General features: G+C 42.3%; 2 protein-coding genes across 6 annotated transcripts in view; one reads left to right on the plus strand and one right to left on the minus strand.

Annotated features, from left to right (window-relative positions):
* Positions 1–6,497, minus strand: part of CEP70 (centrosomal protein 70) — an 87,909-nt gene extending 81,412 nt beyond the window's left edge. The window contains exons 1-4 of the mRNA XM_032631590.1: positions 6,399–6,497; positions 4,853–4,965; positions 4,407–4,637; positions 2,340–2,412 (exon numbers count right to left, since the gene is read on the minus strand). The gene's annotated coding sequence lies outside the window, so the exon portion shown is untranslated. The remainder of the gene's footprint in view (positions 1–2,339; positions 2,413–4,406; positions 4,638–4,852; positions 4,966–6,398) is intronic.
* FAIM (Fas apoptotic inhibitory molecule) lies at positions 1–26,645 on the plus strand. 5 transcript variants are annotated; one of them, XM_032631600.1, is made up of 9 exons: positions 1–159; positions 6,438–6,666; positions 7,365–7,458; positions 7,614–7,663; positions 8,446–8,897; positions 14,689–14,821; positions 15,111–15,339; positions 22,240–22,289; positions 26,202–26,645. In XM_032631600.1, exons 5-9 carry the CDS (start codon positions 8,458–8,460, stop codon positions 26,349–26,351), a joined length of 1,002 nt encoding a protein of 333 aa, XP_032487491.1. In that variant the 5' UTR covers positions 1–159; positions 6,438–6,666; positions 7,365–7,458; positions 7,614–7,663; positions 8,446–8,457; the 3' UTR covers positions 26,352–26,645. The 5 variants fall into 5 exon arrangements, with proteins under 5 accessions (XP_032487491.1, XP_032487492.1, XP_032487493.1 ...); XM_032631601.1 differs by lacking the exons at positions 1–159; positions 22,240–22,289; positions 26,202–26,645 and adding an exon at positions 15,960–16,147 and having other exon boundaries at positions 6,530–6,666; XM_032631602.1 differs by lacking the exons at positions 1–159; positions 6,438–6,666; positions 7,365–7,458; positions 7,614–7,663 and having other exon boundaries at positions 7,799–8,544.
* Positions 26,646–27,141: the final 496 nt, after the last annotated feature.

Below are 27,141 nucleotides of genomic sequence, written 5' to 3' on the forward strand. Positions count from 1 at the left end.
GCTCAAGTTGTCTCTCTCACTTACCTGGATCACACACGCACACGCACACACACACACATACACACGTCGTGTCTGCTAGCTTCTGCGGGTTACGTCAGCGTGTTCTCTATGTTCCAGACCTGGCTGAGCGGTGCAGCGCCTGGCATTTGGAGGACGCAAGTAAGTGTTTGTTGATGACGTTTTACCCTCCCATTAAACATTTTCCAAATCTCCACGAAGTGTCAGGCCATACATCGAGCTCCAAAAATGCAAAAGTATCTGGCTGGAGATGTTCAAAATCTAGTTAGGGAGATAGGTATACACCCTAAAATTAAGGTGCAGTGTGATAGGCATGATCAAAGAAAGGTGTCTAGGGCACAGAAGGGAAAGAAAAGGATTTACCTAGGTCCCTGAAGTCTTCCTCGACCAGTGCGTCTCAACCCTGGCTGCACATTAGAATCACCTGGGGAGCTTTGGCAACAATGTTCAGACCCCAAGTTAAGTATATCAGAATCTGCTGGGTAGGACCCAGGCATTGGTAGTTTGTAAAGCTCCCCAGGTGATTCCAATGTGCAGCCAAGGTAGAGAACTACAAACCTAGAGAGATGCATAAGAAGAATGATTCTGAATGGTGAAGAGTTCCCCAGCAATACAGATAGGAAAGGCAGAAATGCGTGGAGGGAGAGGGGGTTCAAGAACCTGCTGTTCTTTATGTCTCAGCACAGAAAGAATTCATTGAGAGGCAAAGTGATAGATCAGAAGTGTTTTATTAGGGTAGGACGCTTGTGAGGCTTACAAGCTGGTGGGCAAGGGAATGCCGCTCCGAGAACTTAGTGGGCTACAGTTTTATAATCAAAGAAAAAGACCACCTTCTTCCTCATTCTTGAGTAGATATCAAGCTTCCATCATCAGTTCCACCTCCACATCAGGTGGAGGAGTTTTCTTGTCCCCACATGGTCGAACTGGGACTGTCATGGTGCAATGGAAATGAGCAAAAAGGCAGTAACATTTACTAAAATATGATAAATCATCTCGGGTTTCAGTATAATGTCACCTTTTCCTTATATTTTTGTTTTTAGTGTGCAGAGAAGCATGTCCTAGGAATCATTAATTTACTGACCTCACTGGGCAGGATGTGTGTCTCATGCCACCACTGTTTTGTTTTGGGGCAAGTCATGCTTCTGTTGCATGGTTTTGTTGCTAAGCAAGCCTGCTTTCTTGAGTGATCATTAACTTACAGGGGTCTCCCCTACTTTTTCCTTACAATCCCCTAGAGGAATTAACTATTTAATCACCTACTTTGGCCATTTACTCTGTCCCTATCAGTATTTAGAGAAAACTTCATGTGCAAATTAAGATAATAACTCCAAAGCACGTTATTATAATGCCTAGTTCACAAGTGCTCAGTAAACCTTACTTTTTTTTTATCTTTCTGTAATTAAACCTGGACTCCTTTGGTACAGCTCATATCTGCCCTCCCCCAAAACCTAACTCCCAAAGCATTGGCCAATATAATGGGCTTCCTGAGGAAGCTGAGGAGTATGTTGAATCATCGGAGAATCAGAGAAGGAAGGCCTTTAGCAGGTGTGCTAAGGAGCTGGGACTTTGTACTGGAGGCGATGGGCAACCATAGATGAGTTTTCAAAAGGAGTATAAAATGGAAAGGCTTTTGTTTGGGTCTTTTCAAGCCTAACTTTCTTGCATCCTGATATATAAGTAAAAACTGTAAAAAAAAAAAAAAAAGGGGGGGGAGGGCTCCACAGTGTACAAATATGATCAGTGTTCTTTTTTCTCCACAAAAGGAAATCATCTCAATCCTCTCTGTATCACTTTAATAAATTCAGAATCTACAAATAGGGCCCCTGCCCACCTTTTTCAAAAACTCATAGCAGGTTAAGCGATCCAAAAATTCCCAAAGGAAAATCCGGCTGTGACACACCTGAAGGGAAGGCCTGGTGGCCTTTGTCATTGCATCTTATAGCCACACGATGTCACTGTTTGCAACCTGTACTTTCCAATTGGTCAAAGGATGCAAGTCTGTAGCACAGCAGGTCACACAAAGGCCAACAGGGATCTCCCAAGGAGGGCATGGTGTCTCTCACAAGGAGGTCTCAGGGTCACAGCTTTTAGGGTTCAACTTTCAGGCCTATACTCAGCCTTCTTCCAGGCAGCTGGAGCCACTATGAGTTTGATCTCTGTGTCTGTCTGCCCCATGCAAACATGTCCTCACCCCACCGCCACCCCCTGCCCTTTCCATACTTAGCTATTCACACTAGCCTGGTTGGCAGATTTTCATTTTCAACACTTGGAACACAAAGAGTCTCACTGCTTGACTTTTCCAGGGTAATATGGTGACTTACCCACTTTTCTGAGTGTAGCTGCCCTAATTATAGCTCGGAGGCCAAACATCATTGGTCAATTAGGATTATTTGCCTGCAAATAGAATAGAAAATCTGATTTAAAAAAAAATCTGATTCAAACTGTCTTCTTAAGCAATAAGGAAATTGATTATCTCACATAACAGGAAGTCCAGGGGCAAGACAGACTTTGGACTTGTTTGATGCAGTGGTTCAACAAGTTACCAAGACAAGTTATTGGAAAGTACAGGATATCAAGTTTATCAAGTTACCAAGGAAAAGTTTACCCTCTGGTGTGGGTGCTCCTTGAGTCACATGGATTACAAGAAGGAAACATGGCTACTTGGGTAAAATTGGAGTTCTGTAAGGATCAAGAGGAAAATGGACACTAGATGGATGATCACCAGTATCCTTCACAATCTTCAAAGCAAAAAAGGCTGTTTATTCTCTAATTCCTAACAATAGAACCTCTCTCCCATCACTCCTAGATTTTGTATGTAGCAAGTGGAGGGGAGGAAGCTCTAGAGCACTGTCCTCCAAAGGAATCCCTTCTTCTGAACCCCTAAGGCTTTTCTAGCACCTCTCTGCCAGAAAAGGAAAGGGCCCTGCACACAAGTTCAGTCTTTAGGTCAGCATCCTGCTGCACTGGTCTCAAGAGTCTTCTATGGACCTCATCTACCCACCAGGATTCAGCACTCATTTAACATTCGTTCATTTACAAAAACTTATTAAGCACCTGTTACGTACCACGGATTGAACTAGATACTTTCTACGGTGGTGAGTAAACCTGCTCTCATGGAGCTTACAGTATAGTTGGGAAGAGAAATATGGAATACAAATAAGCATATAATTATAATAATTGTTATGAAGGAAGAGAATAGAGTTACATACAGGAGACCTCCTTGAGGAAGTGGCATTTAAGCTGAGATCCAAAGCCTGTCTTCATTTCGTCGTACTGCTTTCCTCTGTGTTTTGACTTCCCAGTATAATTTTTTTAAGGTTTTATGTATGTATGTATTAATATGGCTGCATCGGGTCTTAGTTGCAACACGTGGGATCTTTGTTGCCGTGTGCATGATCTTTGTTGCAGCATGAGGGATATTTTAGTTGCGGCTTGTGAACTCTTAGTTGCGGCATGTGGGATCTAGTTCCCTGACCAGGGATCAAACCCGGGCTCCCTGATTGGAAGCGCAGAGTCTTAGCCACTGGACCATCAGGGAAGTCCCCCGCAGTGTAATTTATAGCCTACATTAGCAATTAAAACAGATCTATTTTCTAAATTGATTCTCAAATTTTCTCCTGAGTATAAAACTATCCGGTGCCTCCCCACAATAAGAAGTATAGCAAATATGAATGGCATTTGGTGAAGAATTCTTGCAGATTCTTCGACTCACAAGTCTTTTAGACTTAGAATCCTTTATTACACTAATACATTTGCTCTGCCTCCCCTGGGGAGGTATGATCCATGGGGACATGGATCATACCTCACTAATCTTTTTCCAGTACCTAGCTTAGTCCCTGGCACATAGTAGGTGCTCGATACAGTGTTGAATTACATTGTTAAATCTGAGTCAGATTTATACAGCAGCATTCACCTTCAGTAGCCATTTTCCAGTATGAAAGACAATAAGCAAACAGCTCAGGCAAATATATTAATAACAAATGCTTAAGAATCCATACAGCATAACAACAGTTAAATGAATTGAGCCCTTAAAATGTGTCAGGCTCTGGGCTAAGTACTTTCATTTTCTAACTTGTTGACGCTTCACAACTTTAATGTAAGTACCGTTATTATCTTTGTTTTACAAATGATCAAATTACAAAATAGAAGTTTAGAGAAATGACTTGCTACGGTCACACTGCTAGTATGTGGCTGAGCCAGGATCCAGGATCTGAAACCAGCATTCAGGCTCCAAGAACCACTTCTCCCAATGGGCATCTGCTCTACCGTAAGATTGGTGTAGGCACTTATTCCAACTTGCAATTATTTCATCTGTCTCTGTATTAGTTATCTATTGATGCATAACAAATTACCCCTACTCATAGCAGCTTAAGCCAAACATTTATTACCTGGAAGTTTCTGTGGGTCAGGAATACAGGAGTAGGCTAACTGCATGGTCTGGACAGACTCTTTCGTGATGGTGCACTCAATGGGTTGGCCGGGGCTAGAGTCATCTCAAGGTTCAAGTGGACAGAAGGATCCATTTCCAAGCTCACTCATGTGGTTGCTGGCTGGCCTCAGTTCATTCCTTGTCAAGTGGACCTCTCCACAGGCTGCCTGAGTGTCCACATACATAGCAGCTTCCCACAGAAGAAGTGATGAAGAGAATGTGTGAGCACCTAAGACAGAAGCTGAAGTCTTTTTTATAACCTGATCTTGGATGTGATATAGCATCACTTCTGCTGTATGCTACTGATTGCACAAACCAACCTTGCTAACACTTGGACAAGGGCTATACAAGGATGTGAATACTAGGAAGTAGGAAGCTCTGGGAGCCATCGTGGAGGCAACCTACCTCGTTGCATCCGTTTGCTAATTTTTGTGACTGTCTTCTCCACTAGAATGTAAACTTCACGGGTGGGGAAAAGCCATCAGTGCTTCTCGTTGTCATATCCCCTCACACGCTGCCTGCCATATAACAGATTGTCAATAAATAGTGAATAAATGTGATGATGATAGTGATACTGTTACTGAATTAAGTTGTATGGACCCTACTCAGGCCATAGCCCGGCCAAGGCCCTCTGCCTTGTCAGGGGAGGGTTCTTTTTCCGTTTGGGTTCGAGTGAATAATGAAACGGAAGCTGAGATGAACACAGCACAGGCTTTATTCAGTGGCCAAAGAATAGAGAAGCAGGGAACTAAGTTCACAGATCATCTTCTCACCCACCTGGCAAGAGGGATTTAATGTTAAAGAGTACTGTAGGTCTTCCCTGGTGGCGCAGTGGTTGGGAGTCCGCCTGCCGATGCAGGGGACACGGGTTCGTGCCCCGGTCAGGGAAGATCCCACATGCCGCGGAGCGGCTAGGCCCGAGAGCCGTGGGCGCTAAGCCTGCGGGTCCAGAGCCTGTGCTCTGCAACGGGAGAGGCCAAAAAAAAAAAAAAAAAACAGTACTGACAAAGGGAGGAGGAGTGAGGCTAATGATAGGGAGGCATATGCATAAGTCTACCAGGGAAGGGGCAGGGCTTTTTCCAAAGGAGTGGCATACCACCTGTTTTGATCGTTTTTGTTGTATAATGTCCAGCTTTGGTGGCTGGTAGGGTGTGTCATTTAATATGCTAAGGTAGTTAAATCAACATATAATGAGACTCAGGGTCTGTTGTAGGTCAGATTCATCACCATCTTGGTCCCAGCTGGTTCCATCTGTTTTTTTTGTTTATAGATTCCTTTCTTATCTCTGGACCCTTTAACTTAAAGATTTAGGTGAACTCGTGCTAAAGGTGGGGGGTTGAAGGGTTGTGAGCAGAGACCAGGATCAGCTCTGGCAACAATAGGAATTCCAAAGGGTGGCTTCCTATAATCCCGTCCCGCTCTCACACAAATTCCCAGTTGCCATGCATGGTACCATGTAAATACTTTTTTAAGGCAGAACTATATCATGCCCTAAAACATGTACTCATGTATATAATTTCTATATAACTATAGAAGGTGGACTTGGAAGCAAATGCACCAAATCCATGAGAACGCTGGCCTTTGGGGAGGAGAAGAAAGTAATGGTGCTGCGGGTGAAAGTCAGATAGGGTTTTATCTTCTACTGGGATTTCTTTTATTGAGCCAACATTTAACGATGGTCAATTCTGGGTGGTGGGAATATGGGTATTTTTCTCTGTACTTTTCCATATTTTTAAAATTTCTCAAAATAAACTAGATATAGATTTGTAGTCTTAAGCAATTGGAACATGTGCCTTGGAATGATCCTTAGGCACTTAAAAAGTGCCTTCCTTTGGCTCTTTGCTCTAATTAAGGGTGTATCTACAAACCCCACTCTCCAGATGACTCAGACCAAAACCTCTTTTCTCCTGAAATTGTCAAACTTTTCTGGTTTGAAGTTCTACAAACTCACCTTGGTTCGCTGCTTCTCCACTTTCTGTGTTTTGTGTAGATAGAGCCAGAGCCTCCATGGGCTGAAGGAGAGAGACCCAAGCAGCAGCAGCAGCCTGGCTGGCAACAGGAGGCTGTGGTTCCTGGCACTGGTGCTGACATACAATCCTCTAAGGCCAGAGTCCTGGACCCCGGGCTCGTTTGAAAAGCACTGGTGCCTCTTCCTTTAACACACAGACAACAGTCACGCTGGACCAACACTGGAAGGGTGCATGGAAAGTTTTAAACCTGTAGGTATCAGATTATGCAACTTTTCCCTTTTTTTTTTTTTGTTTTGTTTTTTTTGCGGTACGCGGGCCTCTCACTGTTGTGGCCTCTCCTGTTGCGGAGCACAGGCTCTGGAGGCGCAGGCTCAGCGGCCATGGCTCACGGGCCCAGCCGCCCCGCGGCATGTGGGATCTTCCCGGACCGGGGCACGAACCCATGTCCCCTGCATCGGCAGGCGGACTCTCAACCACTGCGCCACCAGGGAAGCCCCTTCCCTTTTATTTTGATGTCCATTCATGCTGTTTAAGTAGTAAGTTCAGAAAATCAGTCAATCCATTAACAATTTCCTTTTCCAATGGAGGCCCGACGAAAACATGGACTATTGTGAATGAAAGCATTTTTAGCTGCTGTCTTAAGATAAATCACTGACGTCCATGGGCAGGTTGGTGAGAGGCAGCTTAAGAGGTTAGAGCAACATTTAGGTACTTCTTGGGTAACAAGAAGACACTCTGAGAGTGGAAATAAAGTCAAAAGCAGGATCAGCCAGATGAGTACGTTTCACACTCAGTTCAATACCTTTCACAGTATTTTGTTCAGACTTTCTTTCTTTCCATGACAATCCTGTTTGATAACAAGCGACTATTCCTATCTCCAGTGTCCTGGACCCAGCGAATGAGTAGGTAGAAAATACAGCCCAAACTGGTGTGTTCCTTAATTCCAGGTATCCCAGAACCTATACCCAAGGAGGAAACAGTGGCACAGAAGAAGCCAGCGGAGAAATCAGACTGCCTCGCCTATTCTGGGGACAGACTTGGGTACACTTCACGAGTGGGCTGACCCCCACTACATTCTGGGGCCCCTGGGAAGAGGGGCTCCTCAGGCCTCTAAGACAGGACCTATATTTCTGTTCATGCAATTAATACTTTTCTAATAACAGGCCTTGTTAATATGAACTTTTCAAATCCCACAGGCCTGGCTCCACAACTTCTGAAGGGCTTTGGGTCTCTCTGCAAAATGGGTGTAAGTATAATCACTGGACTGTTGTGAGAACTACAGGCGATGATACACAAGGCACAAAGCAGGCATTCGATGAATTACACATCATTGGTCTTGTAAAAGATATTCTGATTCCCAAAGTTTTACAAGAAAATATGACTCTTCATTAAACAATACTTTAGAGCTGCTGCCCAACCAGGGTTTCCTGGTCCTAGCCCAACAACTCACAGCTGTTTCTCAGAACTAAGGATTGGGAGAAAGGAATTAGGGAGGTATTTTTAGCTAGCCTTGTCTCATCTCTGGAAATCACCACTCTGAGGCCTTTTACCTTTGCCCCCTAATTCATTCTTTTAACAATCATTTATTGAAAACTCTCTTTTCAGGACATTAGTGCAGAAAAAAATACAAATATGAAAAGTCTTTGTCTTCAGGGAGCTTTCAATAAAGGGTGGCAAACAAGAAATCAGTGCTTTCTGTGATCCAGTCTACTACTCTGCAGAGAGGTTGACCTAATCAATAGATTGTTCTTTATTGTTTCTCAACTCCCCTTCTCTCACATACTTGCTCAGCACCCTCACTACCAATCCCAGAGGTGAAACAATCCTTTTTAACGTTAACATCAAGCTGCAGGAAGAAATTACACAATGGGGCCTAGATGTCCCTGTACCTCCAAATCTTCAGAGCCCCAGGACCCCCGGAGAATCACTTCACATGTCTCTATTTTGTTGCTGGGACCCACTCTCCACAGGGACCACTCACTGCTCTTCTCAGATGGCCCACTCACCCACGGTCCTCCTTCCCTGCAGTGATGCTGTCTGATGTTTAAAGAAATAGCCAGCAGCCTTACAGGGTTTCAAGGAGCGAATGCCACAATCGGATTTACCTGCCCCGCGGCTACAGAGCAGGTAGGGTTTGGCCCACCTGGTTTTCCCCGGCGTCCGACCAGCGCTGGCTATCCGCTGGCTCTTACCGAGGAGCCTAGGGAAGGGGTGAGAACGCAAAGCCGGCGGCGGGAGCAGCGGGCGGGGTTGGGTCGCCGCGCGGGGAGGAGGAAGGCGGCCTGCGCGGGGCACCCCTGGGGACCTGAAGCGCGACAGAGAGTCGGCGCGCTCGGGACTCGCGCCTGCCGAGCTCTCGCTTCCGCGGAGGCTGCGTCTGGTTCTCGGCGACGGGACGAGGCCACGCGGCCTAAGTGGCCGAGTCGGCGGAACCCACCGGCCTCTGGGCCCAGAGCCCCGCCGCGGCCCACAGCGCCCAGGTGAGCCCCGCGCTTCAGGTGGGGCGGCCCGGCCGCCCCGGGAGCCCTTGACCGCAGCCCCAGGCGACCCCGCCGCGGCGCTAGCGGCCGCCATCTCCGGGCGGCGGCGGCGGCGGCGGCGGCGGCGGCGGCGGCGGCGGCGGCGGCGGCGGCGGCGGCGGCGGCGGCGGCGGCGGCGGCGGCGGCGGCGGCGGCGGCGGCGGCGGCGGCGGCGGCGGCGGCGGCGGCGGCGGCGGCGGCGGCGGCGGCGGCGGCGGCGGCGGCGGCGGCGGCGGCGGCGGCGGCGGCGGCGGCGGGCGCGCCGAGCGGTGGGCGGTGTCTCGGCGGCCTGGCGACCCTGCGGTGAGGCCCGGGCCCGCACGGGGGGCGGGGAGGGGGCTCCTGGTGTCTCCCGGCGGCCGGGCCGCGGGCGGGGCGGGGCAGGGACCGGGGTGGGCGGCGGGGCCCCCCTACCCGGCCAGACCCCGCGACCCGCGGCTCCGGCCTCTCCCCGAGTATAAATTCATACTTGTCGCCGTCGGAAAAGTGGAGCAGAAAAGCACAAGCAAGGAAGCGCAGGAGCCGAACCCCCTCTCCCGGGAGACACTCGGGTTAACATTAAAGTGTATTTCCTTCCAGTCCCCTTTTCCCTGCAAGCATGAGCGAGCTGCAGTTTTGCTGAACCTGGATCATAAAATGCCGCAGCTCGGCTTCTTTGTCTTACTAACACATCCCACGCGTCTGCGCGCGGCTTTCGATGTTTTTCTCCATCCTTTTCATTGGCCGCACTAGGCTGTGTTGGGGCCAGGTTGACCGCGCCTGGCCGGGGCTTGACGCTCGCTGAGTGACAGGACTGTGATTTACATAATGGATTATCTCTCTGATGGTGAACATACAGGTGGTTTTCAGTTCTTAGCTATTACAAAAAGCAATTCGTTGAGCACTGTTCCGTCTGGTTTTTTGAGCACGATTATTTGTTTAGAGAGAATCCCTCGTAAGGCTTGTATACGTTGCAAAAATGCACCTCGGAAAAGTTATTTCCGTTTTTGTGCCTCGCATTTGGGAACACCTGGCTTAGGGAGCTTTCTGACAGACTTTGCTGGAGATCCCAGTGCTTCACAAGGGATCCGCCGGACGGTGTCAACACCTCTTTAAGTTTGACCTGCCTTGTAGCTGGCCTTACCTAGAGCTTTGCTGAAAAGGAACTGTGAGTACCTTAGTAATTTTTAAAACTGACTTAGGTTTAGCTTGGATAAACCATTACAGTCTCCAATACGACTAAACCTAAGTTAAAGCAAAATTCAAGCTGGGGTTAGATGAACAGTGGAAACTGTTTTATATTTAAGTCATACTCTCTGATACATGGATGCTGGGTTGCTAGGGAAGGGATTTTAAAGGATTATGCTGATGGGTATGTCACCAGATACTCAGAAAGCTTCCTTTGAAGACATGTAAAGTTTCAAGTGAGTGAGTGACATTGCCCTTGTCAGTGAAAATAAATGGAATTTGTTTCTCCATCCTTTTTATTTACATCCTTAAAACTTTGTGTTGAAACACAGGGGATTTTTCTTTGTAATAATCATTTTCCAGTTTGGTCACATGGTCGTGATAATTAAATGTATGTATGGTGGATGAATTTAGAATATGACATGTGTTTATTAAGTCCAATTTGTAGCTTAGAGATCTGTGTGAGACAGATATTTCTCATTATTCATATGAGTAAGGTAGAAATCGGGGACATGGACAGCTGTGATCATCTCTTGGTTATAGGTGTAATCATATTCCAAGAAACACTACTGGCAGGGCACCTGGGATTTTTTTTTTATATATAGTAATCTTTTATTTATTTATTTATTTTTATATTTATTTTTGGCTGTGTTGGGTCTTCATTTCTGTGCGAGGGCTTTCTCTAGTTGCAGCAAGCGGGGGCCCCTCTTCATCGCGGTGCGCGGACCTCTTCAGTATCGCGGCCTCTCTTGTTGCGAAGCACAGACTCCAGACACGCAGGCTCAGTAGTTGTGGCTCACGGGCCTAGTTGCTCCGCGGCATGTGGGATCTTCCCAGACCAGGGCTCGAACCCCTGTCCCCTGCATTAGCAGTCAGATTCTCAACCACTGCGCCACCTGGGAAGCCCTGGGTTTTTTTTTAAACAGTTTTGTTGAGATATAATTAATATAGCATACAATTCCCCCATTTAAAGGGTATAATTCAACGGGTTTTTTGTGTATTACAGTATTAATTTTTTAAGTTGTGGTAAAATATATATGACATAAAATTTGCCATTTTAAAATGTACAGTTCAGTGGCATAAAGTACATTCATGATGTTGTGCAACCGTCACCACTATTTCCAAAACTTCTTCAACACCTTAAACTGATACTCTATAAATAAATGTTGAATGTATAAGTGAATGTTGATAGTTGAGGGAAAAAGTTTTTTACTGTGATCTTGATTTCTAACCTTTCTAATTTGCTGTGTTGTCTTTTATACTTTATATGAAATATAATTATAATTAATATGGTACCATGCCTTATGTTAGTGTGATAATATTTGAAGTTCCTTATAATGGAAAATTGGGCAGTTCTTTCAAGTTCGCTGAATTACTGAACTTTCTAGAGTCTCTAAAAGTTGTAGAGCAAATTTTGAATGATATCCCAAAATCTACTCTGATTTACAAAGGATGCTTATTTAAGTTTATATTATGCTGTTGGCTTACTCTATTGCTATGTATTCTCTTTGCTTTGATAGTTGCAGGATACCCTCCGCTTTCATAGGAGATATCCTAAGAATTTTTTTTAAAGATTTTTTTTGATGTGGACCATTTTTGAAGTCTTTATTGAATTTGTTACAGTATTGCTTCTGTTTCATGTTTTGGTTTTTTGGCCATGAGGCATGCAGGATCTTAGCTCCCCGATCAAGGATGGATCCCGCACCCCCTGCATTGGAAGGCAAAGCCTTAACCACTGGACCACCAGGGAAGTTCCCCTAAGAAATATTTTTAAGACTAGAAAAATCCACAAATATATAAGGTGCTAAAAAAAAGAAGGATTTATTTTAGGTACAGTGTGTTTTGAATCTTTAGCTTTCATTCCAAAATGCTTAGCTTTTCTTTGCCTGTTGGATCGCTTTTATGGATGCTAAGGTCTTTAATATCTTTAAATTTTTTAAATTAATTTATTTATGGCTACGTTGGGTCTTCGTTGCTGCGCGCGGGCTTTCTCTAGTTGCGGGGAGCGGGGGCTACTCTTCGTTGCGGTGCGCAGGCTTCTCATTGCGGTGGTTTCTCTTGTTGCGGAGCACGGGCTCTAGGAGCACGGGCTTCAGTAGTTGCAGCACTTGGGCTCAGTAGTTGTGGCTCACGGGCTTTAGAGCGCAGGCTCAGTAGTTGTGGCGTACGGGCTTAGTTGCTCCGCGGCATGTGGGATCTTCCCGGACCAGGGCTCGAACCCGTGTCCCCTGCATTGGCAGGCGGATTCTTAACCACTGCGCCACTAGGGAAGCCCTTAATATCTTTTAAAAAACAATTTGTGGCTTCTGGCTGTTTCCAGACCAAAACGATTGTCAATCTCCCGTTTTTTACAAGGAGTGAGCACCCTTGGACATCTATACAGAAAAGGCTAGACTGGAGTAGATCTTGGGAGCAAAAAATAGTTGAAATTATTTTGCAGTAGGTTTGGCAGGGGTACAACTGTTAATCCCAAATATTCAAATGTGGGGGGTTTCCTATGTGTGTGAGTATTATGTGTGCTTCTGATTTTAGCATTACAGCCCAGATACTGTTTAGTTAATTACACAGGAGTTCTGGACTTTAGTTTTGGCTTGGGCTCTTCTAGTGACCTGAGCAAACTACGTAACTTTTATGGATTCATTATTGGCACTAGTAAATTAAGTGGGCTTGAGTAAGTGGGCAAATTACGTTTGCTCTTAGGAAGCAAACTGGCATATCCCTGGATGCTTCTTGCAAGCTTAACACATATACCATACATTTCACCCATTTAAAGGGTATAATTCAATGGGCTTTTTATATATTACAGTATTAATTTTTTAAGTTGTGATAAAATATATATGACATAAAATTTGCCATTTTAAAATATACAGTTCAGGGGGCTTCCCTGGCTTCCGTAGTTCAGTGGCATAAACTAGAGTTTATTCTCCGGTTTTAGGAAATTATAAATCCATAACAGGTAAAAATATGATTGGCTAATTTGCGTGATTTAACTTCTTTCCCTGAAAATTAGATACTGCAATTCTATTGTATGTAAACGCCGTTTCATCAGAAACTGCGTGCAATTTAAGAAATGGATTGCAGGGTTAGAAAAACTCTTTGCAGATGTCGTCTTTGTTGCTCTCAGTCTTTCTTTGCTGCAATTCTCCTTTTCTCTTTCCTGGCTGCTAATTGGATTAAAGACTGTTTTGCCAACCATGGCATCTGGAGATGACAGTCCTATCTTTGAAGATGACGAAAGGTAAATGTCTTGCATTGCAATAAAACTAGCTTATGAAAATTTCAAGAAGGTTTTAATCATTCAGGAGAGGTATTTATCCAGGCTACTTTTTAAAGGACACATTTTGTAATATTGCAGAACACATAGTTTTGCTTTTCTGTGATTTTGAGCAAGGGTGGTACACACCTGGCATGGAGGTAACCAGCACTAATGTGGCATCCTTTCCCATAGGACCTGGATGTAAGGTCTCCAAATCCATCTCAGCACAAAATTCTTGGCAGTCACTTCAAAATGATATAAAATCCATTTACTGTCTTTGACTTAGACCCTACAAAGGAGATTAGAGTGAATGAAGAGTAGGATGTAGTTAAGAGACAGACTCTGGAGCCAGAGTCCTAAGTTTACATCCCATCTGCCACTTACTGTCATTGTGACCTTAAACGAGCCCTTGGCCTCTCTGAGCCTCAGTTTCCTCATCTATAAATAGAGATAATGATAGTACCCACCTCATGGTGAGGATTCTTTGAGTTAATATATATAAAGCTCTTAGCACAGTGATTGACACACAGTAAGTACTAAATAACTGTTAGCTATGATCATTATTGCTGTAATAAATGTTACTTCTCTCAAAGCTAAAGATCTATATCAGTATCAAAATAGTACTTATATGTTACATATTCATTATACATAACAGGTTATTCACATAGGACACACATATAATATATATTTTATATTAAATTGTGCCAGAAACTTGACAAAACAGAATCCTTTATATTTTTAATAAGATTTCCTATAATAATGACAAGATTACTATCTTCCATAACATTTCTATATCTATTATAGAACATTTCTTCCACGACTTCTTTTTTCCTCAGTCTTAGTATTATAAATTAGAACCTTTTTTGTTAAAATTAATCCCTAGTTATTGGTTTAAGTATAAAATGTTTTGAGAATTCTTGCTTTAGAGTGATTGGATCTGAAAAAGTAAAACCAAAATTAAATACTGTGCTTTTTAAGTGATGGGAGGGAGAAGTAGAAACTTTTTACTGACCTTTCCAAGCATTATTCTGTGGCCTAGCTTAGAATACTGTCGTGGATAAACTGACTGATTCTTAATCCTATTATATTAAGGTGACTTTGGAATTATCTGACTATATACCCATATATAGTAATTTCATCTTAAAAGAAGAATGCATAAGAGGGAGAAGATAGTTACATGTACTGTAAGTAGGCTTTCTTAGCTAATATCACTTTAATATTTTATAATTTCAGGGCTTTTTGAAATCTGATATTTTCACCTTGGAAGGATTAATTGGTTATTCTATTACTGTTTTGGCCTATTATAATTGCTTAATTTTATTCCCTTAGCCCTCCTTACAGCCTGGAAAAAATGACAGATCTCGTAGCTGTTTGGGATGTTGCTTTAAGTGATGGAGTCCATAAGATTGAATTCGAACATGGGACCACATCAGGCAAACGAGTGGTATATGTAGATGGGAAGGTAGGAAAAACTGTTACTTCGTAAAATATGGTGTACAGGGAAGCTTGATTTTGCTAATGTAGATTCTTCATATGTGAATGCAAGGCTTTTCTCTTACAGTGGTTATCTTTATATATTGGCCTGTATCATTTTGCCATACAAAGTAAACTAATAATAGTTGTGCAATTCATAGACTATAACATCTAATATTTAAACTTAAAATGACTTTATTTTCTAAAACCTTTGTATCGTGAAAATATTAAATTTTCTTCCATTTATGTGTTTTCAACTTTTATATTTTATTACTTAGGAAGAGATAAGAAAAGAATGGATGTTCAAATTAGTGGGCAAAGAAACCTTCTGTGTTGGAGCTTCAAAGATGAAAGCAACCATAAATATAGATGCTGTCAGTGGTTTCGCTTATGAATATACTCTGGAAATTAATGGGAAAAGTCTCAAGAAGTATATGGAGAACAGATCAAAAACCACCAATACTTGGGTATTACATTTGGATGGTGAGGACTTTAGAGTTGTGCTGGGTAAGTGAGAGCCGTTTCTGCAGAATTTGTTGGCTTTTTATGGTGGCCATTTAATTAGTTCCTCTAACTGTCCAGACCTTTTATGGGAGCTTTGAATAGGAGAGAATGTTAAGTGCAGTTATATTTCTCACGTGTCCTGTGGAAATGAAGTATTCATTAAATCGACTGATTTAGATGGAAAATATGAGAGCCAGATTTTATAGTGATGGATTCGAGGATTATAAACTTGGGTTTAAGAAAAGAAATATTGATATAGACATTTGTTATTATTTGATATTTCTCTTTAAAACTACGTCTAAAGGCAGTTGGAAATTAAAGATTCATCAGTAAAAAGGGAATTTTTCTCTAGATAGCAATAGGTTTAGGACTGCAACAGATCAAAATCATCAGTCCAGATAAAGTAGATTAAAAAATAAAAAGTAAGCCATTGCTCTTTGAGCTAAGTTCTGCTATTACAGATTGCCATCTGTGTTCTCAGTTTCTTTTGGGCCTACAAAACTTGCAAGACAAATATTTACTACCTTTTCACTCTTCTGGTTACTCTTAGTATTTCCTGCTTCTCATATCACTAAGTTAAGACTATGTAGATCATCTCATTAATTCATTGATTCATTTATTAGGTAATATTGAGAACCTCTTAAAGGGCAGTTTGTGTACCAGGCCTTGAGGATCCATAAATGAAGAGACTTTGTCTGTGTCTTTTAAGAGTATATAGTCCAGGGCTTCCCTGGTGGTGCAGTGGTTAAGAATCCGCCTGCCAAGGCAGGGGACACGGGTTTGAGCCCTGGTCTGGGAAGATCCCACATGCCACGGAGCAACTAAGCCCACGTGCCACAACTACTGAGCCTGTGCTCTAGAGCCCGCGAGCCACAACTACTGAGCCCACGTGCCACAACTACTGAAGCCCTTGCACTTAGAGCCCGTGCCCCTCAACAAGAGAAGCCACCACAATGAGAAGCCTGCGCACCGCAACAAAGAGTAGCCCCTGCTCGCCGCAGCTAGAGAAAGCCCACATGCAGCAACGAAGACCCAACACAGCCAAAAATAAATAAATTTATTTAAAAAAAAAAAGTATATAGTCTAGTTGAATGCTAGAAAATACCTTAAAATTTTTTTTTAAGAATGAAAAATGTTTATCAGGTAATAAATGCACATAGTTGGAAAAAAAGGAAACCAAAAACTCGTGTATGGTTTATTTATTAAAGAAATTGGGTCAATTTTTCTTGAAGAGGATAGGAAACCACCGAATTGTCTTCCAAAATGGCTGTACCATTTTGTGTTCCTCCCAGCAATGAGTGAGAGTTCCTGTTACTACACATCTTTGCCAGCAGTGTTGCCAGTGTTTTGGATTTTGGTCATTCTAATAAGTGTGTAGTGATATCTCACTTTTAACTTGCAAGTCCCTAATAATATGTGGTGTTGAGCATCTTTTCATATGCTTATTTGCCATCTGTGTATCTTCTTTGGGGAGCTGTTTCTATAGAGCTTTTGCCCATGAGAGCCAGATTTTATAGTGATGGATTCAAGGATTATAAACTTGGGTTTAAAAAAAGAAATATTGATGTGGTTTGTTTTCCTACTGTTGAGTTTTAAGAGTTCTTAGTATATTTTAGATAACGAGTTAAAAAAAGTTGGAACCATAACTTTAGTGCCTTATGAGATTTATGTATCATGAGAAAAAAGCAGATTAATTTTTTCAACCATTTTGGCTTCAGTTATATTTAAAAGACTATGTCTAGGTTGCCATTTAAATACTTCTTGTCAGTCAATAATTCTAAAAATGTAACAAAGATATTTAGATACACATTCTTTATCGGATACGTTTTGCAGTTATTTTCTTCCAACCTGTGACTTGTACTGTCATCTTTATTTCTTTTGATTTAAAAAATTTTCCTCCTCTTCATTTTCTGTTTCTATTAAGGAATTATTTATTATGTTTGTTTTGTGTTCCTTTTAGTTGAGTCCTCATTTATGAAATTATTTTTATTTCTAATTTTTACTGAGTTCTATACTTCATTTCTCAGTTTCTCTAATCATTGTTTAGTCACTTTCATATCTTGTATGATTTTCTTAATTTCTTTCAGCTCGTTTTGAAATAGTATTTTACAGCTTTACCTTTCATGTAAGCATGTCTTTCTGATACTTCTATTATCTATAATGATGGCAGTCTGTTCTTTTTTCTTAGAATTTTGTGTGGATCTAGAGCTCAGTACCTCTCTTTGATAATTCTTATATGATCTTAGTTTTTCTGAATTTATAGAAGGGAGTGTGGTTTTGTGTAGCTTTTTAAACTTCAGGTTCTTGAGTTCCCTTTTCTGTCATTTTTGGATGATGTTAAAAATCATTGGGGCACATTTTCTGAGATGGCTGCTGTTTCCTTACCCTGTTTTTTCTAGATTTTCTCTTTTACTCTCATTTCCCTGGGTGCTCAGTTTGGATTGTCTTCCCACCTCCGTGTGGGGTTTGTACTGGAAGGGAGCTTCGGCGGGTTGGTTTGAGGGTTCCTGGGGCCCAGACTGCTGTAGCCCTTTCAGACCCCTCCCGCTGCTCCCACACCCCATCCACTGTCAGGATGTAAAACCCCTTATAGTTCAGCTGCTCTTCACACATCCCCACTCCGAATGCTCCAGTTAGAACTGGGACTGCTGTCTGGGGATTCTTAGGTCCACCAGAGGCTCTGCTGCTTCCCTCTGCTTCCTTCTGCATGGTTGCTGATACTACAGCTACGGTCTTGGAGTTGCCGGTGGTTCCCCCACCTATTGGTACTGTAGAGTTTGTGGTGTAGATACTGTCCATCGGGTCTTTGGTTCTGTTCTGTTGCCCTGTCTGTTTTAGCAGGGGAAATTTGGAGACTGTAAAAAACTCATGCCTCTGCTACCACTACCACCATCTTCATCATCAGCTTTCAAATTTACTTCATCCCCTGTTGAGTAAGATGAGGCTGTGAACATATACTTCCCCCGCTGCTCCTCTCCCACCTTTACCACCTTCAACTTCTGTCTTCTCTACCTTTTCTTTGACATCATCAGAGTAGTTAATATTTTTATTCTGTTCTGTAGCCATAACTGTGTTCTCCTGTGTTTTTTCTATAGGTTGATTCTAAAATTAAAAATCAATAAATAACATTTATATTATTGTGATTTTGTAAATATTTTTGGAGTGGGCCATGGTTACATTCTTTCTCTATATTATTGTCACACCCCCTGTGCCACTCAAAGGAAGTTGTTTTCAGTGTCAAGGTCAAATGAGTTTTCTGTTCTATAATCTACCAGTTTCTCAAAATTATACCTCATTTTTTGTTTACTTCACAATTGGACCTTGTTTTTTTTTTTTTTTTTTTTTTTTAAGTCATTTGTTTTTCTGGGCTCTTCTGGTGGCTTTTCTCTTTTCTTGTTGGAAAGGGAAATATATCTTCTTTGCTCATGTTCCTAATGTCTGTTTGCATTTTTTACTCCTATTATCTATTGCTTTGAAAACTTCTCATGCTTAATGACAGTATTCTTGGGCGTCTGTTGACTTCCTGTTCAAAACTAGATAGTTGCTTCCCAGGCCTGCTGCTCAGTGGCTGTCCTGGGCTTGCTTTCATGGAACCCTGGCTTTAGTTCCATCAGTTATTGAATCCCACAGCTGCCAGTTTTACCTTTGTTTACTGGAAAATATCCTTAAGTGATTTCCTAATAAAGGGTGTCTAGGAGCTAAATATTATATGAACCTTATACGAAGTTGATACTTTTGTGGAGTATAGAGTTCTAGCTTTAAAATATGTTTTTTTTTTTCCCCTGAGAAATTTTGAAAGCCTTGTTCCATTGTCTTCTATTCTCCATTGTTTTGAATGAGAAGTTCTATGCCAGTCTGAATCTCATTAGTTTTTTCTTTCTGGAAGCTTTTGGGGGCTCATCTTTATATTCCAGAATTTTACAGTGTTGTGTTTAGAAATGTAGTGGCTCACCAGCTACTTTACTTTTAGGTGAAAAATGGTATTTCAGCATGTTTTTTATTTGCCTCTTTCAGAATTGGGTGAGGTTGAGCCTCTTTTCATGTGTTTAAGGTCCTTTTGTGTTTCTTTTCTGATAATGCCTGTACGTGTCCTTTGACCTGTTTTCTCTTGGGTTGTTGGTCTTTCTCTCCTTGATTGCTAGGAGTCCTTCTATTACTAAAATTAGCTCTTTGTATTGTGAGCTTCAAGTATTTTTCCCAGTCTGTCATTTATTATATGACTTTGCTTATACGTATGCATGTGTTTTTTTAATCATGCAGAAATCTTTTTTACTTTCATGTAGTCAGATTTCATTACCCCTTTTCTTTTATGGCTTCTGGATTAGCAATGTTCTTCAGAGGCATGTTAATAACAGCTATTATAGAAAATCTGAGTACATGTACACATTCAGTTGGCCCACTAAATAAAATTCCGATTGTCACCACCGTCATGGTTTATTTGAGCACCCTGTGCTCTGATCCAGGTGGCTGAGCTGGTTTTCCCCACAACTGTGGCCGTAGATGCTCCCCACTCAGGCTGCCATTGGGCTTCCCCTCCCATACCTCCTGGGCCCCTCTGCTCTTCTCTTTCCTTCTAGCCCAGTTCAAAGTCCTTTCTCCACTCTCTAAGTGAGGCTCACATCTCGAGGTGCAGGGAGAAGAGACCGTGTTCCTGGAGTAGACGGCTTGTCAGTGTCAAGGCATCCAGCCTTGACACCCAGGCGGGTTTGGTTTTTTTTTTTTTTTTTTAATATGAATAGTACCTTTTTTTTCTTTTTAAGAAGATGTTGGGGGTAGGAGTTTATTAATTTATTGTTTTTGCTGTGTTGGGTCTTCGTTTCTGTGCGAGAGCGTTCTCTAGTTGTGGCAAGCGGGGGCCACTCTTCATGGCGGTGTGCGGGCCTCTCACTATCGCGGCCTCTCTTGTTGCAGAGCACAGGCTCCAGACGCGCAGGCTCAGTAGTTGTGGCTCATGGGCCTAGTTGCTCTGCAGCATGTGGGATCCTCCCAGACCAGGGCTCGAACCCATGTCCCCTGCATTAGGAGTCAGATTCTCAACCACTGCGCCACCAGGGAAGCCCGTGAATAGTACTTTTTAATGATTTGAAATTTAAATGCAAACAATTACCAGAAGAAAGCATGTAATTTTTTTTTGAATTGAATTTTTAAATTTAATTAATTTTTTATACAGCAGGTTCTTATTAGTTATCTATTTTATACATATTAGTGTATATGTGTCAATCCCAATCTCCCAATTCATCCCACCACCACCCCTCCTTTCTCCCCTTGGTGGCCATAAGTTTGTTCTCTACATCTGTGTCTCTATTTCTGTCTTGCAAACCAGTTCATCTGTACCATTTTTCTAGATTCCACATATATGCGTTAAAATACGATACTTGTTTTTCTCTTTCTGACTTACTTCACTCTGTATGACAGTCTCTAGGTTCATCCATGTCTCTTCAAATGACCCAATTTCATTCCTTTTTATGGCTGAGTAATATTCCATTGTATATATGCACCACATCTTCTTTATCCATTGCTTCCATGACCTGGCAATTGTAAATAGTGCTGCAGTGAACATTGGGGCCCAGGCAGGTTTTGACCCCTGGGCTCCGTAGGCACACACAGGTCCCGCTTCTCTCTAGTCTTCGTTATAACACCCAAAGCTCGTCTTCTGGCTGCTTAATGAGTGCAGTCCTCCCACCTGCCACTCCCTGGGACATTGACATTCACAAGTGGCTCTAGGGATCCTTCCCCAAAATGCATATGCGTTTGTGACACGCGCACACATGTACACACCTCCCTGGAGTGAGCTGCGGCCGCTTAGCTAATGCCCAAGTGTATCGTGGCAGCATTTCGCTCTATCATGTCAGCACTGTGATCTGAACAGTCTGTCAAGTACTATGCCTATATTTTTTTCTTATGATCCAGTAATTTTCATCAAAGTGAAACCATAACAAAATGAATAGAGATTATTGTGCTATCCAGTATGAAATTTAAGGCTAAATTGCTATCTATCCTGTATGAACAGCAAGGTAGCCTTTTTTGGCAGTCTCTTTGTGCCATCATCCAGTCGGGTTAGTGAGAGGCAGGAGGAATCATCTAGTCACTGATGTTAAAGGACATTCTAGGAGGGATAAATTAGGAGTCTGGGATTAGCAAATACACACTACTATATATGAAATAGATAAATGACAAGGTCCTACTGTATAGCACAGGGAACTCTACTCGATATTCTGTAATAACCTATAAGGGAAAAGAATCTGAAAAAGTGTGTGTGTGTGTAAATGAATCACTGTGCTGTACACCTGAAACTAACACAACATTGTAAATCAACTATACTCCAATAAAAAAAAAGAAAAGCAATACTTGCTATAATCCAAAAAATAAAAAAATAAAAAAGGGATAAGGTCAAATATTGCATTACTTAAAGTACGTATGTTTTTTAAAGGCCAAAAGCACTCTTTAATTTGCTAAAATATATTGGTATCCTAAATATATTGTAATATATTACAATATATTTGTATATATTGTAATCCTGGGAGTGTGTAAACCCTTCTTTGATTCACAACCAGACCTTAAAATTTTATTAAAACATTTCAGATGATATGAAAAAAAAGATACTCTGTGTGGAAAGGTCCCTCTTCGCATTCATTTGTCTGCATCCTCCTTTAAAGATTTTCTTTAACAAGTCTTCATTAATTTGTATTGGGATCATGATTTTTTCTTAAAAGATTGCTTTCATTTTTATTTCGTCTGCGAACAAAAGATAAACACAGTTTCTTCAAATTTGGAAGAATTTCAAAGCCATGAATGGAATTAATGGAGTTTTCAAAATCCAGTGTAACAGACTCTTCTTAAAATAATAAAGTGTTAACTTTAAATCACAGATTATAATTTTTTTTTCATCTGTTACTTTTACAGAAAAAGACACTATGGATGTATGGTGCAATGGTAAAAAAATGGAGACAGCAGTAAGTTGACCTTTTGATTACTCTCACCATGTGTGTGAGTGACCATTGAAATGTTGCTGTGTTTCCTAACTGGAGATTTTATAAGTAATGAAGGTCCTCTTGGTTAAAAACAAAAAAGAGATGAAGTAATACTGACTCCAAAATCTGAAGAACTTTCCTGGGCAGTGCCTGGGGCAGTGAGAGTTTGGTAACAACTTATGTGTGGCACCAAGCTCATACTCTACCTTTCCTCTCCTGGACCAGCCTCTACCCTGAAAAGAGTTCCCACATTTACAAAATCCTCCCCGGCGCAGTGCAGCACAGCACAACCTGCTGCACGTCGGGACCGGGGTCCGGTGCGGAGAATCCTTCGTCCTGGGACACGGGCGCGCGGCTAGAAAGGTGGCGCCCCCTCGCCCATCACGCCCGTTTCATGAGGACCCTGGTGCTAAACCATTCAAAGATGATCTCCTTTTGGGTCTGGGTTTCGTACCTAGCAGAGCAGCTCCCTTGCTGCAAACTTATTGAAAGTCCTCGACAAAAGGGTTTGTAAAAAAAAAAGAAAGAAAAAAAAGTCCTCCCCAAAGGTTGAGTCCTCCTGTGTTTATCCAGGTTAAAGAGTTGCTTTATACCACTGCTTCTCAAACTTGCATGCATAGAATCAGTTGGGATCTTGTTAAAGTGCATATTCTAACACGTCCTCAGTTGTTGCCAGAGCTGCTGGTCCACAGGTCACACTCTGAATAGGAAGGCTTTACACCATACACTCAAAAAGCAGATAGTACTTTTCTAAAAGCAAAGACTGTGAAAAAGAAACGATGCACACAATGTCAGGTGACACGAAGGCAGGTAGGAAAGGGCACTGTCACGAACCCCAGAAGACAAGTGGAATTTGTAGAGTAGCAGTGCTAAGAGGCTACCCCACCCATTGAAGCCGAGCACAATGAAGTCCCCATCCAAACCCCAGTGTGTTGGGCTTTTGCTGCTTGCACTGTTAGGGCTGTGGTGGGATGAATATAGGAGTGCATCTCAAGTGGGAAGGAAATAATAGTGGTATGTACAGCAGGGGAGGAAGTGAAGCAGAGGAGGTGGTCCTGGACAGCTGGGAGTGTGGAAGCAGGAGCTGAAATCTTTGGGTGGAAATTCCCATGTGTTCTGGGGTCAAGCAGGTGGTATACCAGCCCTGGTGTCCCCTTTCATGGCTTCAGACGTGAACACCAGGGCTAGAGATCGTGAGAAGCTCTCTTCCCCTGGCACAGTTTAGCTAGTTGCAAGTTGTGGTTGCTGCTGTTATCTCCCTTCTCTGTTGTAAGGTCTGGGAAGGTGAGGAGATGTGCTTGGAGGGAAGGTCTGGGATGAATGTATTCAGCAGACTAGCTGGGTCTTATAGCCAATCTGCTTCTAAGGAAGTGCCCAAGCCAGAAATCAAAGGTTACAACGATTAATGCTTTTCTCTTTATTAATCCTAGTTTTAATTCTTGAAGGGAAATGTAACCAGGGCTCACTCAAAATTGATCCTCCAGAGTTTGATCCACCCTCTGGGTTAAACCTACCCATCGAGACTTTTATGCAGAGAGGCTTGGAGAGCTCTTCAGTATTTTATGTCTCCTTTTGGACCAGCTTAAGTTTCCATGCCTACTGTGTGCCCGATGCCACATCTACTAGTCCTTCCTATTCTCTCTTTCCTACCCTGGAATTCCCTAGATGGAGAGTCTGCAGTTTGGGATCACATTCCTTTCACCCTCCAGGAATTCTCCAGTGCAAATGTAAAGAGAGACTTAAGAATGTGGTTGTAAATAAGTAGGGAGTTGAAAATAATGTCCATCCACAATGTCTTTGTTCCTCAGTAATTGACAAGAAAGCACAAGTGTTTGGACAATAGCTCTGTCTCCCCCAGTTGCCTCCTCATTGTAACTACGACCTAGTTTGCTGGGCAGTCTTCCCCAGCACTATGCACACCAGCTCTTGCTGCCTGTGAGTTACAGCTTATTTTCTCCATTTCCTTTTCATCTCAAAGCATCGTGACCAAGACCATGTATCTGTCAAATTACCAAGAAGCTACTGACAAGGATTGTATTATTCAACCCTTCCTCTGCCCTCTAAATTGATTTTTTTTTTTTTTGCGTTATGCGGGCCTCTCACTGTTGTGGCCTCTCCCATCGCGGAGCACAGGCTCCAGACGCGCAGGCCCAGCGGCCCAGCCACTCCACATGTGGGATCCTCCCGGACCGGGGCACGAACCCGCGTCCCCTGCGCGTCCCCTGCATCGGCAGGCAGACTCCCAACCACTGCACCACCAGGGAAGCCCTAAATTGATTTTTACAGAAGTATGACCTGAGGGATTTTTTCAAAGCTCAATGTGAAAAGGGGTAAAAAGAACACACTAGACTCCAGGGCCAGCACCCCCAGTCCTTGTGGTCAGTACACCTCCGTGTTGGCCAGATTCTTCCCAGAGCGAAGAAAAAGCTTCCCTCTCTGATGCCTCCTGTGCTTTCTTTGGTTAGATAATGTTAGCTACGGGGCCTTGCTCTGTCTGCTTTGGCTGCCAGGAAGCTCATAGCCAAGTTGTGAGTCTGATGGTGCTTCCTTGCATAATTCACTTTTATCCTCTAAGCCTCCTGTTCTTCCTTCCTTCTCCGTACCACTTGGCCCCTGTCTTTTTACTCTAGATCAGTGCTCTTCAATAGAAATATGAGCCACAGGGGCTTCCCTGGTGGCGCAGTGGTTGAGAATCCGCCTGCCAATGCGGGAGACACGGGTTTGAGCCCTGGTCTGGGAAGATCCCACATGCCACGGAGCAACTAAACCCGTGTGCCACAACTACCGAGCCTGCGCTCTTAGAGCCTGCGAGCCACAACTACTGAAGCCCGTGCTCCTAGAGCCCATGCTCCACAATGAGAAGCCACGGCAATGAGAAGCCCGCGCACTGCAACGAAGGGTAGCCACTGCTCACAACTAGAGAAAGCCCACACGAAGCAACGAAGACCCAACACAGCCAAAAATAAATAAAGTCTTAACTTTAAAAAAAAAAAAAAAAAGAAATATGAGCCACAGATATGAGCTTCATATATAACTTTTCTAGTAGCCAGATTTCAGAATTTTTACAGTGAAGTTCATCTTAATAAAAATTTGACTTAAATCAGTATATCAAAAATATTATCATTTAACATGTAATAAATATAAAAAGTTTCTACTGAGTCATTTTACATTCTTTGTTTCATACTAAGTCTTCCAAATCCAGTGTATATTTTACCCTTAACAGAGTATCTCATTTTAGACCCACCTCATTACATGCTCAGTTGCCACATGTGGCCAGTGGCTACTGTACTGGACAGAGCAAGTCTAGACTCAGTAGTGTTTGGTTTTATGTTATTTTTTATGTATTTATTGTAAGCCACCTTATACACTGGGGAATCAGATGTTCAGAGTGGTTAAGAACACTCCATCCCTTACTGACTGGGGCCTTCACCAGGTAATTTAACCCCTCTGTGCCTCAGTTTCCTCACATATCAAATGTGGATAGTAATCGTACTCCAATCAGGTTATTGTGAGGATGCGATAAAATGATGCATGTAAACCATTCTTTGTATAGAATAAATCACTAATAAATGTTTGCTATCAGGTTTATTATTTTTACTTTTGAAAATGGTCTACATTGTCTACATAGTATATGTTATAGACACATAGCCATTAGGTACACTTTTTTTTTTCTCTGAAACTTAAGATTCTTAAAGATTGTAGGGGGTACAAATAAGAAACCTTCATAAAAGAGACGTAAAAGCATCTAAATACAAGCTTCTAACTTTAATCTTGCAAAGTTTAACATTGAACTAATATGTACTTCATTATACCTCCCTTTTTGGGTGATGTTAATGCTCTAGACAAAGATAAATGTTTCCGGAACACTAATTCCTCCTTCTTTTGTTTGCCCAGGGTGAGTTTGTAGATGACGGGACTGAAACTCACTTCAGTATTGGGAACCATGACTGTTACATAAAGGCTGTCAGTAGTGGGAAGCGGAAAGAAGGGATTATTCATACTCTCATTGTGGATAATAGAGAAATCCCAGAGATTCCTGAATGACTTCATGTTAATGAATCTTAAGAAGTAAAGATCAGGACTTTTAAATTACTGTGGTTATTAAATACGTTCAGTATGTACTTTTCAGTACATCTAGTCGCCATGTTTTTATTTTTTAGTTACCTGAAACTGTAATGTTCCAAAGGTCAAGAAAAAAAAATGTATCATAAATATTGCAATTTATTTTGTAAATAATGTAAAATGTTTTAACATCAAATGGAAAATAAGATACGGACCAAAAATCACTAGTGTTTTACAAGAGCAACTTTTACTATAATAAATGCTATAAAATGAAATTGGTGCTGCTTGATTTGTTTCTTAAAATGGATGTCTTTGTATATTTTTAACCTGTGCAGATAGATTGTCTAGTTTAAAGCAGTTGGTATACAATGATATTATTAGTTTAACTGAAACATTTTCTATCTGGAAACAATGTTAAGGAGATGTCAAAGAGTGTCACGTAAGAATTTAATTAAAAATAGGTTTCTGAAAATCCAGTTGTTTAATCAGCATGATCAGGACAAAAAAAAAAAGGAAGAAGCAAACTTCTTTACACCAGACAGCATTAGTTGCATTGCCAGGCAGTGTTTAGAAAGAGCTGCACACCTGTGTGGAGGTAGCTAGCACCAGTGTTAGCGCTCTGTGACTGAAGCACACCCACCCAGGCAGATTCACAGAGATGCCGCCTCAGTATGGGAAGTGGTCCAGATTGTGTCAGTACTCGTTTCTGAAGGTCTTTTAGAGCAGGACATGGTTTAATAGTAGAGCCTTTTATCGGGATATTTCATGTCCA

Source organism: Phocoena sinus, chromosome 4, assembly GCF_008692025.1.
Source record: "Phocoena sinus isolate mPhoSin1 chromosome 4, mPhoSin1.pri, whole genome shotgun sequence".
NCBI lineage: Eukaryota > Metazoa > Chordata > Mammalia > Artiodactyla > Phocoenidae > Phocoena > Phocoena sinus.

Bases quoted from the DNA above. Each gene is read 5' to 3' on its own strand.
- FAIM (XM_032631600.1), top strand. From the start codon at position 8,458: ATGTTTAAAGAAATAGCCAGCAGCCTTACAGGGTTTCAAGGAGCGAAT. The intron at 8,898-14,688 runs GTGAGCCCCGCG...TTATTCCCTTAG, and splicing joins CCGCGGCCCACAGCGCCCAG to CCCTCCTTACAGCCTGGAAA. The intron at 14,822-15,110 runs GTAGGAAAAACT...TTTATTACTTAG, and splicing joins TGGTATATGTAGATGGGAAG to GAAGAGATAAGAAAAGAATG.